General features: G+C 45.4%; 1 protein-coding gene across 1 annotated transcript; it reads left to right on the top strand.

The window, feature by feature from the left end:
- Nucleotides 1–9,486: 9,486 nt before the first annotated feature.
- Nucleotides 9,487–17,416, top strand: TLR2 (toll like receptor 2; the record flags this gene model as incomplete). The annotated part of the gene is made up of 2 exons (XM_053403305.1): nt 9,487–9,894; nt 14,953–17,416. Coding segments are annotated over 2 exons (2,748 nt in total), but the record flags the coding sequence as incomplete, so codon positions are not given.
- Nucleotides 17,417–19,245: the final 1,829 nt, after the last annotated feature.

The following is a 19,245-nucleotide window of genomic DNA, read 5'->3' as shown; positions in this document are numbered from 1 at the left end:
GTTGTTGTTTATTATACTTACTAATTGCACTTTTTGTGAAAGTAACTCAGAGCATCTTACGACAATAACAAGCAGCATATTCATTAAAGCAATCATAAAACAAAACAGATAAATCTATGAAAATAATATTTTAAGAAATGGAACAACAACATCTCTCCTCCCCAAAAAAACCCCAAGCTAAATAAAAGTGCAACCTGGCAGCCTAGAATCATAGAAACTGGAGTTGGAAGGGACACCAAGGGTCATCTAGTTCTCCCCTTTCCCCAAGGAGCAGGACTAGGTTCTAATAGAATTAAGTTACAAGAAGGCAAATTTGAGTTCAATCTTAAGATATGCTTGACAGAACAGTTTGACAATGGAAAAATGTGGGTTCTCCCTGCTGGAAGACTGTTTGTTTGTTTTTCAACCACTAGATCAGGAACTGTCATACATTTTGTAATTAGTTGTGCAGTGTTTACTAGCAGGAAGTAGCAAATTTGCTAAGGTTTTTGAGAGCTCTGCATTCTTTCTGTTTATAGGAACTCTTTCTGAAAGCAGTATGTCGAGAAACTAGTTTTGCAACCACCATTAGTCATATTACTCTGTTGTTATTATAGAACTGTCTTGGCATTGTCATCCTAAATCGAAGTCTTCAAATATCTGAATGGCGGTCACACAGAAGATGGTGCATACTTGTTCCATCGCTCCAGAAGTGCAAGTCCAGAACTGATGGGTGAACACAGGAGAAGACACTTCCTAATGGTAAGAGTTGTTGAACAGAACAGAACAGTCTCCCTTGGAGGTGGACTCTTCTTCACTAGAGATACTTTAAGCAAAGGCTGGGCACTCAGGTGTCAAGAGGTGCTATAGCTGCATCTTGTGTAGATCCTACATGGAACAGAGAGTTGGACTAGATGACTTATTAGACCTCTTCCTTTCCAACTCTGAAATACTATGATAGAGTGCCAGAAATCAAGACTGGTAACAACAGAAAAAGAGAGCAAGTAGCTCAGCTTCAAAAACAGCCCAAGATTTAGTCCATTTCCTGGCACCTTCAGTTGGAATGATGATCTCAGCAGTCCTACAAGAGGCTGCCTGAGGCATAGCAAGCCCACGTGGTACCCAGTGCGAAATTTTTTTTGTCCCTCCCCCCCGTCCCCAGATTGACAGCTCAGGGTAGGCTTGGGAGTTGCAGGCGGGCACCGAATGTCCACCCCCCCCTCCTATGCATCTGCACCCCCACCCCCGCGACTCCCAAGTACCCCGAGCCGTCGGGGGAAGGGGGGAGCTTTGCCGGGGCGCTGGCAAAGCTGCGTCCTCTCGGGAGCCACGGCTCCTGTCCATCCCCCTCCCACCCAGCTTGCTGTAAAGCAGCAAAGCGGGAGCTGCTTACAGTGAGCCAGGGAGGGAGGGAGGCTGGGAGCAGGGCCCCCGCCTTGCTGTAAGCAGCTCCTGGCAGCAGCAGAGGGATCCCACCGCCGTCCGTACAGAGCTCCAGCGGCGCTGGTGGCAAACCGCTATGTACAGTGCATGTGCGACGTCACTACGTACAGCACATGTGTGACACTGCGCATGTGTTGTACGTAGTGGTTTGCCACCAGCGCCGCTCGAACGCCGTACGGACAGTGGTGGGATCCTCTGCTCGTGGCTGCAGCCGTAAACTGAGGATCCTCCACATGCGGCTGCTGCAGCACAATGGTTGCTCGGGCCAGGGGAGCAAGGCAAGCACCCAGCGGGGTGCCTTCTTGTCACCCTCCCAAACATGGAACCCGGGGCACACCGCCCGTCCCGCCCCCCGAACTTTGCGACACCACTGGCCTGAGGGTCTGGGGAGTCAACTACCAGTGCATAACTAATAATTGGGTTCTGTATTGAGGCCTCATTAGCTAAAGTAGTGCTTCAGGTTAAGAACAGTTTCAGGTTAAGAATAGACCTCCAGAACGAAGTAAGTACTTAACCCGAGGTACCACTGTATATGGAATTAGGTCCTTTAATGTAATCCTTCATTGTTGTTTAAAACATGTAGCTCAAGAAGGGCTGCTTTTTATGTCTGAATCTGTTATTAGCAAAACAGTGTTTCCAAAACTAAATACTTTATTATTAACTTTCATTAACAAGATCTATATACTGCTTAGATATAACAAAATATGGTTGAGTAGGCACATATGGGATAAAGCAATCATGCAAGTGGTCCCAAGTAATAGAAATTAGAGGAAGCTGCTCACTAGTGTCCTAGTTTTAGGTAAATAGTACTGATGGTCCAGTTGTATATTTGAAATGGGAGTTTTCCCTTATTGCTTTCAAAATCTGTTATAACTACACTTGTATCCCAGATTTTCCTGACAATTATATTTCTGCTCCTTTTTATTATTTAAGTGATAATTTTTTTTATATAACAAAGGTAATTCTAGAGATTTGAGATTATGTGGAACCACAAACTGGTTCTGCTTTGTCATTGAAATTTGTAGCTGAAGCAGAAGTGGCTTCTTAACACATCCACACTTGCCTCTGTGGAAACAGGAAGCCTGCTGTCATTTCCCAAAACACAGACTGCAACCCCTTCCCAAACCCCACACTTTAGCTTTCTTTTTCTAGAAACAATGTCGTTATACAGCAACTAAAGTTTGCAAGTGACACTAATGTGAGCTTGAATACATTTATTTACAGAATGTTCCATATTTACAGGCCTGAACTGCATTTGGGAACTGCATTGAGGAAAAACAGTGTTGCGTACCTATACCTCACCTCTTATATATCCAAATGATCGCTGGGCTCTACAGGGAAGGTCGGTTCCACACAATGTAAGAATTGGGTCTTTAGTGTCATGGCACTAAACCTCTGCCTTCACAGAGGTTCCTCACACCTCTTCTAGACCTTCTGTAAAGCAAAACAGAAACCCACAAACACACACTCTCTATAGTTAATGTATTATTTCCACATAGTTGACCACTCTTAGTAACTCTCAGTGAATCAGATGGTTTTAAAGCTCCTTAAGACATGTCTAACAAGGAAGTAAAAGAGCAGTTTTTTAAAGTGATCATCACAGCAGATGGGACGGATATGCTTCAGTAGATTTCAAAGTTTCTGTTCCTCTATATTGGCCAGTCTAATGTTGGTTGTCATGCATAGTGACTCAGAGCTGCGGAAGAGAATGCACATCGGTTTGCACCAAGTGATGCAGCTAGTCTGTTCAACAAGGTGGAGATAAGCTTAGGGATGTGTAACAATGGACTTTGAAGCAAAACTTCCTTTTTCTCTCCTGTCCTCTCGAGCCTTCCATACATCCTGGAGCAGATTAAGGGTGCGGGGAGGGATAGTAAACTGAAGTTCTGTTCCACCATATTGAACATATGTCACATTGGCTACAAGCTATAGGCACACAAAAATGGTAAGCAAAGCTCTTTAGCCATGAATATTATCTCTCCCACCTTTTTACTTGTGAACTATGGCCTATTGTAAGTGATAGGTTAAGGAAAACCATTTGTTCTGAGTTAACAGAGGCTTTATGGCCTCCTTCTAAGTTGCTCATATGCAGAAAAGAGCTGGAGTGGTACAATGCTTAGTGTCCAACTTGCACCAAGGAGACCTGCTCCAGACCCCAATCAGCCATGAAGCTCACTGGGCGACGCTGGGCACAGACATAGTCTCACAGCCTAACCTTTACCCTACATGTGAACATGGAATAGGGATGCTCCATTTCCCTTTGAGCATCTTGAGGAGGAATGGGTTAAAATGGTGAAATAGTGTGCCACACAATGTTTCTCACAACTGTATTTACAAAGGAGGGGAAAGGGTATTGGATTCAGTCATCATTCATGCCCGGAACAAACCTACAGGATATTAATTGATTACAGAAGTACTTCTGCTTACAGTCCTAGAAAGAAGAATCTCAATTGTGAGCAAAAGTATAATTTTTTTTGGGGGGGGGGATTGCTACTGCCAATTGCAGGAAGTTAAAGCATAGCTTTTTAGAACTGGGTAATAGATTAAAACATAAATCGTATTTGTAGAAAATACCCTACCTGGAAACTGGTCTCTCTGACAAAAGTTTTGCAATCTCCACAGAATCAAAATGTGCAAAATAATCTGTTCTCACATGGTTAATTTTACTGTATTTTACACATGTGGAAACTTGTTAAGATTATAAAACAGCAAGTTGGCATAAAAATACAAAAACTGCACTCTGGATCCCACCAGATCATGAGAATGAACGAAACTGGTGACATCTCTTCATTGTCATTCAACATTCTACAGCAATAATTCATTTAATAGTTGGTTGTTGCAATCTCTGTGTTTTATAGAGGTAACATAAGCTATCCTATTTTAAGAAGAAATTCCCACAGCTGAATGAATACATGTCTGTTTTGTGCACTTCAGAGGAAGTAACAGCAAAGCATGTCTCAATTAAAAATACTTTCAGCTGTTTGCTCTATCCTAAAGACCCCCTAAAAGGGATGCGGGTCCCCTGTGGTCTAAACCACAGAGCCTAGGTCTTGCCGATCAGAAGGTCAGCGATTCGAATCACTGTGATGGGGTGAGCTCTCGTTGCTTGGTCCCAGCTCCTGTACGCCTAGCAGTTTGAAAGCACGTCAAAGTGCAAGTAGATAAATAGGTACCGCTCTGGCGGTAAAAGGCGTTTCCATGCGCTGCTCTGGTTCTCCAGAAGTGGCTTAGTCATGCTGGACAAACATGTCTGCGGACAAACGCTGGCTCCCTCGGCCTATAGAGCGAGATGAGAGCTGCAACCTCAGAGTCGTCCGTGACCAGACTAAACTGTCAGGGGTATCTTTGCCTTTATCTAAAGACCCCCTTGCTTAATTTGTGGCATATCAATTATTTTCCCTGACAGCTAGTGTGTACTCTTGAATTTGAGGGAACTATTCCAGGAGACACTTATCTCTTGCTTAGGAGAGTGAAACCTGTAGCTTTTCAAATATTTGTGGACTCCCCATCAGCCCCAGCCAGTATGATCAATGGTCAGGAATGGTGAGAACTGGGAGCCCAATGCCATCAATCTTCTATCCATGGCTCTGCCCATTGCTGTTTACTTACCTGTTTTAGACAAAAGTATATTTTGAAATGATGATGGTTTTTATTTTGCATACCCAATATCACATAGAAGTGGTTTTCTGAACAAGGTTTACATAGCATTTAACAAGTGTTTTCTTTAGCAAACATTAAAGAGGATACACACAGTGCCGGATTTACATATAAGCTAAACAAGCTATAGCTTAGGGCCTCACTCCTTGGATTCCCCCCAAAAAATTAAAGGGAAAAACCTGGATGTACATTTCCAAAATATAATATAAAAAACAAATAAGATAAAACGTACATACAGCAACAGTGTTTTGTGTTGTGTTGGCTACTATTTGTTATGTTCAAATGGCTTTAGATACCTATTAGGTCCATAAATTACCATAGAGCATATATTCAACATGAAAAACAGCGACAATTTGTTGTTGACAAAGGACAGCTGGATAGATAAAGGGCCCCATTACTTTCAGTAGCTTAGGGCCTCATCAAACCTAAATCCAGCCCTGGATACATATAAATACAATTAAAACTATTTCACTAGCACTTATAAAATCCTGGGACTTACCTTGAGAGCTGAAATGGTTTGTGTGGATGAAGGAGATCATAAGACTTTTAGGCCAGTCTAAACACCCGACCCTTCACAAGTTGTTTCACACTTGGAAATTCCACTTGGAAATTCCACTTGGAAATTCCAAGGAAGAATTTGGCAGAGAAAAACATAAACTTAGTAAAGGCATTTAGCAGCTGAGCAGCTTACTGCCAGATGAATAACCATATACTAGCTAGAAGAAAAATACAATTCCTTCCATGGAATGGAGGGGGAAATGGGTGGGCTGGTGGGCTCTGGGTGTGTCTGAGAATAAGAGTAAATTGGGATCTGCATTTGCATATTCAGAAATGGCGCAAATTGCTTCAGAACTGAAGAATGGCCTTTAACAAGACTACTTTTGAACATGCTGGGTTTGGGTTTGAGATGTGCTAACAAAACAAAACAAAAAAGCTTTATATGTAATCCTGTTTGTGAACTAGCCATAGCCTTCAGGCTTCCCCTGAATGCTCTGGCAGATTGAGCGGACAAGATGGATGGTGGGCCCAACAGTCAAGAAGGCAGTTTCTGCAAATGCTGTAGGGGGAAGTGGGGGGTGCTGATGGGACTCATCAACCTGGGAAGGTAGCCCATCTAGGAGAAAGAAAATTCTGATCCATGCAGGCTCCACTGCATGCCTATCAATATCAATAAAGATATATACAGTAGATATATATAGTTTTAATTCTATCAGTGTCTGATTAAAACAACTTTTTAGCTGTTCTTATTTTATATGTAAGCTGCCTTGCATCTCTTTCAGGGGGAAAGTGGGATATAAATAAATACTATAATAACAATAACCTGAAGGGAGCATCTCCACCCCCATCATTCAGGCTGAACACTAAGGTTTCCTCACTGTGAGAGTAAAGTTACAGGGAACTAGGCAGAGGGACTTCTCAGTGGTGACACCCTCCCATCAGCTGTCATAGATAAATAACTATACAACTTTTAGAAGACATCTGAAGGCAGCCCTGTATCAGGAGGTTTTTTAATGTTTGATGTTTTATTATGATGGGCAGTCTGGTGCTGGTGCTGGTGTTATTTCTGCTGCTTATTGTCTTCCAATGAGAGCAGTTGCTTCTGCTACCACTTTTGCTTGCCCTTCCCTTTTGGGGACTTGTGGTTGAAAGCTTAGTGTGGTGTCTGCTTGACAGGTATTGAGCTGCAAGAGGTGCACTGCCCAGCCAATACCCCTTGCATCATACAGTGCGGGGAAAAGCAGAAGCCCTTGGCAGAAGATCAGGGCTTGCATGGGACCGATAATCTGCTGATGAGACGGATATATTTAATTTAGCCACTGATGACATTAACAGGAAACCACAGACATGAACATGATGGAAGAGCCTGAAGAACGCCGTCCATGAGGAAGTAAAACAAAGGTTTTTTTAAAAAGCTGTTGCGTAATTTCTGAATCAGAGGTTGCCAGATTTTTTGTAGGCACCTTTCAGTTTTGAGAGAGGGACGCGGGTGGCGCTGTGGGTAAAAGCCTCAGCGCCTAGGGCTTGCCGATCGAAAGGTCGGTGGTTCGAATCCCCGCGGCGGGGTGCGCTCCCGCTGCTCGGTCCCAGCGCCTGCCAACCTAGCAGTTCGAAAGCACCTCCGGGTGCAAGTAGATAAATAGGGACCGCTTACCAGCGGGAAGGTAAACGGCGTTCCGTGTGCTGCGCTGGCTCGCCAGATGCAGCTTGTCACGCTGGCCACGTGACCCGGAAGTGTCTGCGGACAGCGCTGGCCCCCGGCCTCTTGAGTGAGATGGGCGCACAACCCCAGAGTCTGTCAAGACTGGCCCGTACGGGCAGGGGTACCTTTACCTTCAGTTTTGAGAATATGCCACAGGCAGCAGTCACAAAATGGCTCCCATATCTGAAAACAGAAAGAGAGATGGGACCACAAAATGATGTGGTCATGCACCCCATCAGTGTGGGAAACGCTCACTTGCATCAGCCACCGCCATGCTTGTTCAGAGAAGCACTTTGAACCTTCACTCTTGTTCAGAACAGATGGTGTGCACTTGTGCTGGCATTCAGAAAAGGTAAATGCCTCTTTTCCTTAAATATGTGAACATGTTTAAGGAGAGGTGTTCCGTCTAGAAGAGGCTGAGCCAGTACAAACAGGTACTGAGCATGAAGTGAAATCTCTCATACACGGTGGACTTCTAGGGGATGTTTACTGAGACCTTTTGTGGGCACCAGAAGTAGTACTGGGGGCATACTTTTGCCTGTGGGTTCCACACTGCTGACCCCTCTGATCTAAAGGGCATGCTGCTGATCCCTTGTGACCTCATTTACTAGGATTCCTGTGTTGTTCTACTGAACCTGTTGTATAGGTTTGCTGACACTACAAAATTATTTAGATGACTTCAGTATTGCAGGATAACATACGAAATGGCTTGCTTCTCTGTGCACTGGCTTTGCTGAAAATAACATAAAAACAACAGCTAGCAGAGGGACATCTGTAGGTGAGAACTGTTAAACACAATTTGCTCCTGTTGCACTGATTTAAGAGAAGGGGACTTTTAGGTTCTTAAAAAGAACTCCCTGGTAAACCAACTCCACGCAACGGACGATAAGCCTGTTCCAATGGTAAAAGCTTTCCTTGAATTGGCTGGAAAATGTCCAATATTTGCTTCCAACTGAAGACTGGAGGACTGGATGTTCTCCTTTGCTGCACGTGTCAAGTGAACAGCCAGTGACTTGTCTCCTAGGTGCTGCCAGATGTCCCAGTGGGAAGCCCACACACAGGACCTGCGATTCCCAGTAACTGGTATTCAAAAGCAGTGAAGGAGGAACCTAGTAATCATGGTTAAAGTCACTGATGAGATCAACTTAAAATGTTCACCATTTTTTAAAAAAAGGTGTAAAAATTCACTGGAGAAGTAGGCAAAGATTCATCATGTCTTGAGCAGCTCCCCACCTTCCAGGCTTGCTGTCCAGGACTGGTCCAAGACATTTTGCTGCCTGAGGCAAAGAACAAGATGACACCTCTCCCTGTTCTACACACCACACCAGGAAAGGCAACAGGACTCCATCCTCAAAGCAGGATGCTTTGTTTCCTATCATCGCTTGCCCTGTATCTTCCTGCTGAATTCCTGTTAACTCTTCATACCACAAATGTTGTGTCGTTGTTTATGTTCTGCTTTGGTTGTGCTATAGCACAAGTGTTCCCTTGTAGATGGGCGATAATGCAGCAACATTGGGGAAATTTGCAGAACTGATCAAGCTGATTGATATGTCAATGGCCACTAAGGCATTATTGTTGTGTCAATAGCATATCACAAAATATATCCCCACCCCCACCAAGAACTCTGCTCCGGTCTGGAGGGATCCTAACTCTTTTTAATGTGCTGGGTGGCGAAGGGATGTACGAGAAGGGCTCCATTTTAGGCAGCAAAGTGTTTTGAGGCAGCACTTCCTCCATCAAGACCTAGAAACCCATAACCACACCGTGCATGGAAAGCACCCAGCTCTCCCCAAAGAATCCTGGGAATTGTAGTTCAGCCTCTTCAGAGCACTCTTAACAAACTACGCTTGAGATTCCTGCATTGCAAGGGGTTGGACTGGAATAGTCCTTGAGCTCCTTCCAGCGCTACGATGCTATGATTCTACATTTCCCAGGATTCTTTGGGTAAGCCAGAGGCTTTAAATGTATGGTGCTGCAGCTGTGACCCAAGGCTGCCTTCAATAAAAGTTCATTTAATATGGTGCGTTCACTTGAGAGCAGCCCTTATCCCTCTTCGTCGCCCCTCACGCCCAGAAACCTCAAGCTTCCCTTCTGCACGATTTGCTCCCGGTGCTGCCACTCACTGTGCTGCGGGAGCAACGGGCTTACTGCCCCGGGGTAAGAAGCCCGCCACAAGCGACTCCGGAGGCGAGCGGCAAGCGCGGTGACCTCCGGCTAACTCGGCAGCGGGGCAAGGCCGAAGGGTCCCTCCGCCCGCCGGGAGGCCTCGCGCTTCAGGGCCCGGGGGCGTCTGTTCGCCCCCGCCCCCGGGGCGACTCCGGCACCTGAAGCCTGGCGGCAACGGCTGCACCGAGTCGTCCCCCTCCCCCGCCGGCGAATGGCCGGCTGCCCGCCCGCCGCGCTCCTCCCCTTCTGGCTCCGTCCTCGCCCGCGTCTGCAAGGCAAACCCTCGGAGGCCCGCCAGGCACTTCCCCTCCGGGAAATCCAGTTGCGGAGAAGCGGCGGAGGGAGCCGGGAGCGCGGCGGAGAGGCGCCTTCAACTCTTGCAGGACGACGCGGACTTTGCGCACCTGAGGAGCCCCAACCCCTTGGAAGAGACTCTGCATGCGCTGCAGGTGGGTATTGTATTTTTCTAGTGTTTTTATGTGTTTTCTTCTTGCTGCGGCTCGACGCTTTCGAAGCAAGCCCACAGCCTCCTGCTCACAAGTCCGTCCCGCTGAGTTCCATGGCATTTACTGATAGTTAATAAGTATAGGATTGCAGCTTAAGCCGATGGTTGCGCTGCTGCGGACAGGGCAGTTCTTTCCACGTTTATGCTGGGGGAAAAGTTCATGGAGTTTGTTTCTGAGGAAACGTGCTGCGCTGCTTAATTTTTGTTTTTCCACTTTCCTTCCCTCTGCAATGGGGATGCAAAAGCAGCTGCATTATCTTTGACATGCATTGCATGGCGATGCTCATTTGAAAGCCCTTTCCCCCTCTCTCTCCCACTTTAGTCACACGTTTACAAATAGGTCTGAAAGTGAAACGATCCACAGGTATTTGTGTGTGAAAAAATGGTCATAAGAACTTCCCAAGTTTTAGACATAGCTTGACATGCATGAAGTAAGCATCAGGTTTTTTCTTTTTTATGGGGACCTTGCCACTGGGTATCCTCCAATGCACCTTCTCTTGTGCAGTCCACTGCCATTGCTCATTCGGCCTGCAATTGCCCACACCAGGCACGGAGGCGCCATGTAGCTTGAAATGATGCCCCTGACCCCCACCCCCTGACCCCCAACAGCCCCACTGTGGAAGCACCATTTGGTGTGAACTATTCAGGTAGCAGATTTCCTTCTGGTTCTGTCATCATCATCAACCTTTTATTCGACCGTCAGTCAGAAAAAAGTACATTTGTCAATACACAGGAAGATTTTAGAACTTAGCCAACACTAAAATGGGCTAAACAGATAGCCCCATATCAATACAGTCAATTACAGTCTTGCGACGCTTAAAAGCTAAAAAAAGAAATTTGGCCACCAAGGAAGGTATAGCTCTAGTGACATTATTCAGCAAGTGTAAAACCTGGTTTTCTCCGGGTAGGAAGCTAAATTGACATAGGAGTGGGTCTATAAAATTTTGTCTAAGCTCTGCATAAGAAGGGCAAGTCAAGAGAATGTGTTCGGTGGACTCAACCACACCCATGGCACAATGACAGGTTCTCTGGGCGTATGGTACTCCCCTGTACCTTCCCCACAATATCACAGAGTCAAGGACATTTAATCTAGCCGCTGTAAGAAGTCTGCGGTATTCCACATAGTGGATTTCTGCAAGGTAGGGGGCTGGTATGGTCTGATAAATCTGGTCCCCTAGGAATATCCCTGGTTTTACCTGGGCTATGTCCTCTTGTCTGGCAATGTCACTCAGTCTCCGGGAGATCACAGCTCTAGCTTGATTGTACGTCATAGACTCAAAGTAAAGGTGAGACAATCCGCAGGATTGAACCTCGTTAATGACCTCCCTTTCCCACAATGATTGGAAATCGTCCCTCAATATCAAGGGGGCAATACCCACTGGTTTAAAACAAAGCTTGAGCCATAGCCAGAGCTTCGTCTTCAAGGCCACATACCGTAGAGCTTGCCAGCCGACCTCTAATCTCATAACCGCACCCGCTACCGAGGGGGGAATCCTAAGGATGGCTCTAAGGAATCGCGTTTGGATAGAATCCAGTTTCAAAAAATCCCTACGGGAGCCTAAAGAGATGCCCACCAAAAGAAGGGGGAGGACTTTCATTTGAAAGAGTCTCAAAGCTATCTTCACTGATTGAGCCTGATTCTTAGCATATAGAGATCTAATCTGGGTGGCTGCTTTAGATGCATTAGTTGTTATATAGTCTCTATGGGCCAGAAAAGACCTATTTGACTGTATTACTTGTCCCAGATATTTAAAGCAGTTAACCTGCTCTAGGGGGATCCCGTTCATCGACCATCGATGGAGTCTTGGTTGGGCAGAGAAGACCATGATCTTGGTCTTAGCATAGTTGGGTTGGAGCTCATGCTGATCACAGTATTCATGTAGAGCTTGCAACGTTCTCCTCAGTCCAATAGGGGATCTGGCAAGAAGTGCGGCGTCATCCGCATACAGAAGAACATTCAGAGATCGGCCTGCTAATTTGGGGGGGTGGGGTGGAAAGCATCATTGGCCATGTGAGTCACCAGTGAGTTAATGTAAAAGCTAAACAATGCTGGGGCCAATAGACAACCCTGTCTTACCCCTCTAGTGGTGGTAACAGGGTTGGAGACTAGGCCTTTATTGTCTAGCCTGATTCTCAGAAAGGTGTTTGTATGGAGGCTGATAATCAGATGAAGGAGACGACGATCGATCTTTGTAGCAGCCAGTTTTGTCCATAGCTGCTTTCTAGAGATTCGATCAAATGCCTGCTTAAGGTCAATAAAAGCCACATGAAGAACCTTTGGGGCTTTGCCGGCATACTTTTCCGCCAGGTGATTCAAGGTTAATATTTGGTCTATGGTAGATCTTCCAGGGCGAAAACCCGCCTGTTCATCGGCAATGATATTGTCGTCCTCCATCCATTTCGATAGTTTGTTTAGCAGGTACCCCGAGTAAATCTTCCCAATGACATTTAGCAAGCTGATTGGGTTCTTGAGTGTGTCAGACAGAGCCCATCCTGTGTTGCATGGCAAGCCCCCGAGCCCCACCCATTTCTTAGATAATGAAACACAGGGACACCAATATTTTGGGTTAATGGGATAAATAAGGCTACAACTTTATTGGTTACAGATGTGAGTGGTATTGGCTTAGGCCAGGGGTCAGCAACCTTTTTCAGCCATGGGCCGGTCCACTGTCCTTCACCATGTGGTGGGCCGGACTATTTTTTTTTTGGGGGGGGATGAATGAATTCCTATGCCCCACAAATAACCCAGAGGTGCATTTTAAATAAAAGGACACATTCTGCTCATGTAAAAACACACTGATTCCTGGGCCGTCTGTGGGCTGGATTGAGAAGGCGATTGGGCTGCATCCGGTCTGCGGACCTTAGGTTGCCTACCCCTGACTTAGGCAATGGAACTAAACCGACTATATCTGACTCCTGCCCATCATGCAGGTAGTCTCATAAGGGTCAACCACCAGTAGGGGGAACCCTGTTGATGTTATCAACTGTGAGCTCCCCCAGGGTCACCGATGGGGTCGTGGCATGGCGCTAACCCTTACCCGGGCTTTGGACAGGATCTACACCCCCGGATCCCTTTAACAGAATACCTTTAAAGAGGAGGGGCAGGTAAAGGCCACAACCTCCCCTCCCATAAACCTGGTTTACCAATGCCTAACTGCCAAACCTTACAAAGTTGTGACGATTGCTTCAAGGCAGGTGAAAACCACATTGCTGGTGCCAGTTCCCCAAGTGGGAAAATTCCTACCTGGCTCCCTCAACAGGCGACTAACTGTAGTCCATAGCAAGCACAAGATGGCGTATGCATAGAAATAGGGTGGGAGATCTGACGCAGGAGGAGAAAAGGAGACTGAGCCCCCAGCCACGCGGATGTTTAAATCAGGTAAGCCACGCCCCCAATGGACCATATTGGTCAGCCGTGGGGCGTGACACGGCCAGGACTCCCAATGACATGGGCAGCATCACTATGCCCCCTGCTGTACACAGGGAGTGTTCGTGGCCAGCCTGCAACTCGACCTCCCTGGGAAGGTGAGCGGTTTTTCAGAACCCAGTGTTTGGAGAAGCTACTTCATTTGTATTTGTTGTTTGCCCATTTGTTGTCTGCTAAAACACTAAGGCTGCAGTTCTAACCCCATTTACCCAAGGGCAAACCCTACTGAATTCAGTAGGACCTACTTATGAGTAGATACGTTTAGGATTGTGCTGTTGATCAATTAACTTGGGTGCAAGTGTGCAACAGCCTGTAGGTTTCCCATTGCCAACTAATGCTTGTTGTTTCCAAATTGCTACTTGACAATAGCAGATGGAGGGGGGGGGAGAGAGAAAAGGCTTTTTTCAGGTTTGTGCAGTTGTTTATGTTATAAATGTGCCTGGGACATTCCCAGCAAAAGCATCTGGAATGAATCGAGGTCACCAGCCTTTCTTGCATGAATATGAAAGTGCAGGCAGTGGTGGGAGGGGGGAAGTTTTGGGACTTTCCCATCTGTTGGCACAAGATCCAGCCAAGCAAAAGCTGCTGGGAGGGCAGCCAACTGAACCAAAAGTGCAGGACGAAAGTTTGGCTGCTTCAAAACAGCTCAGAAATTACTGCTCTTTGGTTTGGTCTTCAAGAGACCAGGGCTCAAATTCATCTCTAGCCCTCAACTTGTTGAGCAGCCTTCAGTTGATTCCTTTGGTTCCCCCGTCTGTAAAATGATGGCTTGTGTCGCTTTACAACAATTGTGAGAATGAGAGTTGGCCCATGTAGACTAAAGCACTGTTTACATGGACAATAGCTGTCCTGTGCTACAGTTTAGTTTATGAGCACCAAAATAACAATCAGTAGGACAGCTATTGCCCATGTAGTGCAGCTGATGCTGCCAAACATCTGGAATGGCCATTTTGGATTTACTGCCTGTCTGCAGGATACCTTCCAAGGTGGCAGTGCCCATGGCAACAGCTTTGGCAAATACCCACAGCAGCGATTCCCCCCAAACAGCCTGTGGTTCAACTAAGTTTGACTCAGTTTGAAATGGATGGGCATTAAGTTAGGGTCACTAATTTCTTTAGATCTACTCGTGAGTAAAGCTTCATTGAAGGCCACCCTTGATATTATTATTAATTGAATTTCTATACTGCCCTATATCCAGGGGTCTTAGGGTGGTTCACAGAATGAAATCAAGATATAAAACCACAAAATAACTAATAAAAATAAAAGCAGCAACCCAATAGCCCACCCCCACCCCAAACAAATACATTTTAAAAGGGCATGGGATGTTAAAAAGGAACATTTTTGCTTGGCACCTAAAGGTGTCTGTATATTAGTGGCTGAAGCCAGGGGCAACCGCCTGATTGGTCCTCTTGTCAAGCCTCTATCTATCAGTGAACTTTCTTATAGCAGTTTGTATAAAAAGTTGTTAAAATACTGACTGTGTGATTAAATGCTTTTAATAGTGAATTAAAAACAAATTCACACAATTCTGTTTCTGTTTCTTTCTTCCTTTTTCACCCCTCCTCCACCATTTAGACAGTCATGTTTGAGCAAGTCTGGTGCCTGTGGTTCATCTCTGCTGTTGGAGCTGTGAGTCTCTCTGCCCAGCAGATCAGCCCGTTTTGCGATGCCACTCACTTTTGCAACTATTCTTCAAGGGCTTTACGTGCAGTTCCTTCTGGGCTAGAAGATGATATTGTGAAGCTGGATTTGACCTCCAACAGTATAGAGCACATCGGGGAAGAGGACCTGAAGTTTGCCATCAATCTGAAAACTCTTTTGCTCCAATCTAACCAAATTCGGACAATTGATGAGAACGCCTTCCGCTCCCTTGTAAAGCTGGAATACTTGGATTTATCAAAGAACAAACTGTCTCACTTGTCGGCCTCTTGGTTCAGGCCCCTTTCTTCCTTACAGAAGTTGAACCTAATAGGTAACAGCTACCAGATTCTTGGGGAAGCTCCACTGTTTTCTGAATTGCCAAAACTGAGATACCTGTACTTTGGAAATGACAACTTCTCTGCTTTACAGACACATGACTTGGAAGGAATTTCAACTCTTGAAGAACTGGAAATTGAAGGACACAACCTCAAACAATATGTAGCAGGAACTCTGAAATCAATTAAGTTGATAAATCACATTATGTTGAATATTCCCCCCGATGCCACTTTAGCTGCAATTATATATGATGTTACAGATTCTGTGGTGTGTCTTGAACTGAGAAATATACAAATCCTTGATATGCCGCCCATTCCCTATTCTGATCCAGTGCTTCTTACAGCTGTGCAGAAAGTTATCCTTAGAAATGTTGAACTTTCGGATATGTCTGTCATTCGGATTGCACCCATATTTTCCCGTATGAAACAAATGCAAGAGATAGAGATAGTAGATTGCAAGTTTGAAGGTACTGGGCATTTTTATGGTCTTCAAGATGCTCCAACTTCCCTGAAAGTGATAACAGTCAGAAATTTGACAATTACCAAGTTTTATTCCTTTTCAGATCTGTCTTCTGTGACGCCTCTTGTGATGAACTTTACCAGACTTACACTTGAAAATGCCTTTGTTTATCTAGTGCCCTGTGATCTTGCAAGGCACTTCTATTCCCTCCTGTATCTTGATTTCAGTGGGAATTTGTTGCTAGATCCGTATTTGAAAAAATCATTGTGTGCGGACGCCTGGCCTAGATTACAAACTTTAAATGTCAGTCGGAATTCTTTGAAGCAGATTTCAGTAGTAGCAGAAAGCGTAGCTCTTAGACGGCATCTTATTAACTTGGATATAAGTCAAAATAACTTTGAAGCAATGCCAGCCTCGTGTGTTTGGCCCAGAAGTCTGAAATTTTTAAATATATCTGGCTGTAAATTAAACATGCTCACAAACTGCATTCCTCAAAGTCTCAAAGTACTGGATGTTAGCCATAATAACCTCAAAGACTTCAGATTGAGCCTTCCTGACCTGCAGGAGCTTTACATCAAAGACAACAGATTGACAACCCTACCGGATGCTGCCTCAATTCCTAGTGCTAGAATCATAAATATTAGACGAAACCAAATATTCGACTTCAATGAGCAGCAACTTGTCAAATTTGCAAAAATCGAGAAACTGGATGCGCGTTACAACAGTTTCCGCTGCTCGTGTGAATTTGTATCCTTCACGCAGTCGCAACAAGGACCATCTAATGTCTTTGTTGCGTGGCCAGAAAACTACATCTGTGACTCTCCGGAGCATGTAAGAGGGAAGCGAGTGGGAGCTGTTCAGTTTCGGCCCTCTGACTGCCACCTGACTTTGATGGTGTCCTTAATCTGCATCCTGATGCTGTTGGTCGTCGTGGCGGCGGCTGTTCTTTGCCACAAGCTTCATGCCATCTGGTATATGCAAATGACCTGGGCGTGGCTTCAAGCGAAACGCAAGCCCCAGAGAAACCACAAGAAAGAAACCTGCTATGATGCCTTTGTTTCCTACAGCGAGCAGGACTCTGAATGGGTGGAAGACTTCATGGTGCAGGAGCTGGAGCAAGCTAATCCCCCATTTAAACTCTGCCTCCATAAAAGGGATTTTACGCCTGGCAAATGGATTGTGGACAACATTATCGACTCCATTGAGAAGAGTTCTAAAACTCTGTTTGTGCTGTCGGAGCACTTTGTACAAAGCGAGTGGTGCAAGTACGAACTTGATTTCTCTCACTTCCGGCTTTTTGATGAGAACAACGATGCAGCAATTCTGATCCTTCTGGAGCCCATTCCAGAGAAGACCATCCCCAAAAGGTTTTGCAAGCTCAGGAAACTAATGAATACAAAAACCTACCTTGAATGGCCAAAGGATGAAGTTCAACAGCAAATATTTTGGTTTAATTTGAAAATGGCAATAAAATCCTAGCAGAGACTGTAGGGTACGAAGGGATGGGAGAATCTGTGGTTTCCTGTTTCTCTCAGCTTCTCATTTTACCAGCCTTAAGTTTTCCACATTTTTACATCAGTTTGCACTTTACAAAAAAAAAGAAGTCCTTATGAGAATTCAGCTAATTTTTCCTTCATATGCACATTTCTGCAAAACCATTTTGTGCGTTGTATATGCATTTTTATGTGCCCATGCACATGCATTATTTGCAATACTTGGTTGAAAAACTGCATTGCGGAATTCAGAGAGTTTTGAAGGGTGGCTGCATTTCTGTACAGTTTCAGAAATTTCAAATTATATGAGTTTGCCTTTAAATGTGAACTGGATCAAACTTCTTCCTCGTCCCTGATGTATGTGATCCTTTCAGTCTGAGCTGTGTGCTCCACTCTTATGTGAAGCATGTAACAGGGTAGGCAGTTGGTAGTTGGGATGAGCAGATAAAAAAAGAGGATAGCACTCTTGCACCTTTAATATGATGGAATTCTCTCTTCTTCATAACTACTAAAGGTGCAGGAGTCCTAGTCCCTTAATTTTTTTAACCTGGCCACCTTACTGGCAGTCCAGACCCAGCCTAATCCTCAGGATTCTGGCACCTGACCCCCAAGATGACAGCTGAATCCTAAGGCATACACCCCTTATGCAACTTTGCCTCCACACTGCTTCCAGAAAAATTAGCAAAGTGTAATGCCTCTCCATGGGATGCGGGTGGCGCTGTGGGTTAAACCACAGCGCCACTTGCCCATCAGAAGGTTGGCGGTTCAAATCCCTGCGATGGGGTGAGCTCCCGTTGCTCGGTCCCTGCTCCTGCCAACCTAGCAGTTCGAAAGCACGTCAAAGTACAAGTCGATAAATAGGTACTGCTCCGGTGGGAAGGTAAACGGTGTTTCCGTGCGCTGCTCTGGTTCTCCAGAAGCGGCTTAGTCATGCTGGCCACATGACCCGGAAGCTGTACGCCGGCTCCCTCGGCCAATAAAGCGAGATGAGCACCGCAACCCCAGAGTCGGCCACAACTGAACCTAATGGTCAGGGGTCCCTTTACCTTTACCTTTAATGCCTCTCCAGGTTGGACAGCAGCAGTTGCTCCTTTGGAGCGTTCCCTTTTGTGCCTCAGCTGCTCATATTTGCGTGTAAGGCAGGACACCAGCCAATGGGAGCAAGCTGCACAAGCTCCTAAGGCAGGCATAGGCAAACTCTGCCCTCCAGATGTTTTGGGACTACAACTCCCATCATCCCTGACCACTGGTCCTGTTAGCTAGGGATGATGGGAGTTGTAGTCCCAAAACACCTGGAGGGCTGAGTTTGCCTATGCCTGTCCTAAGGAAAGGATGGTGAACCTGCGACCCACCAGATGGTGGTGGTTTATAGCTCTCACCACTCTTGCCTGAAGATGCATAGTGAAGAGGGACTGCCCCTCTCAGTGCTCTCAGTGCTCTGAGCTGTGCAAGAGCACATTTGTACAGGTTGCTATTTATACACTGGAAGGGCAGGAAGCACTTGCTGCGTGGTCTGAATGCTCTTTCAAGCTTGCTGTATGCTGCTTCACACATTGACTGATGCCATTATAGTTTCCTGTGTACCTGGTGTCTTTGCTGGCCAAGTCCTGCATTTTGTAACGTCGTAATAAAACATTCTTATCAAACACATTGTGGCTATATGGTCATGAATCATTCAACTGCACAGATACCCACAGAAGCTGATTCACAACCCAGTTAAATGAAAGTCCTTGGATTGATGTTAATTTAGCTCCACTGAAGAGTGATGCATGAGGCTTATGACATGTTTATTTATATTTTTTTTCCAAATTGTCACGGTGTTTATTATTATTTTTTTAAAAAAATAATATTTATTACTTTTAAACCTTACAAAAAGGAGAAAAGAAAAGAAAAAAAGAAAAAGCAAAAGAAAGAAAAAACAATACAGTACAATATATAA

This window comes from Podarcis raffonei, chromosome 9 (genome assembly GCF_027172205.1).
Source record: "Podarcis raffonei isolate rPodRaf1 chromosome 9, rPodRaf1.pri, whole genome shotgun sequence".
NCBI classification, from domain to species: Eukaryota; Metazoa; Chordata; class Lepidosauria; order Squamata; family Lacertidae; genus Podarcis; species Podarcis raffonei.
Note: the sequence above shows the minus strand (reverse complement) of the source record. Positions and strands in the feature narration are given on the sequence as shown.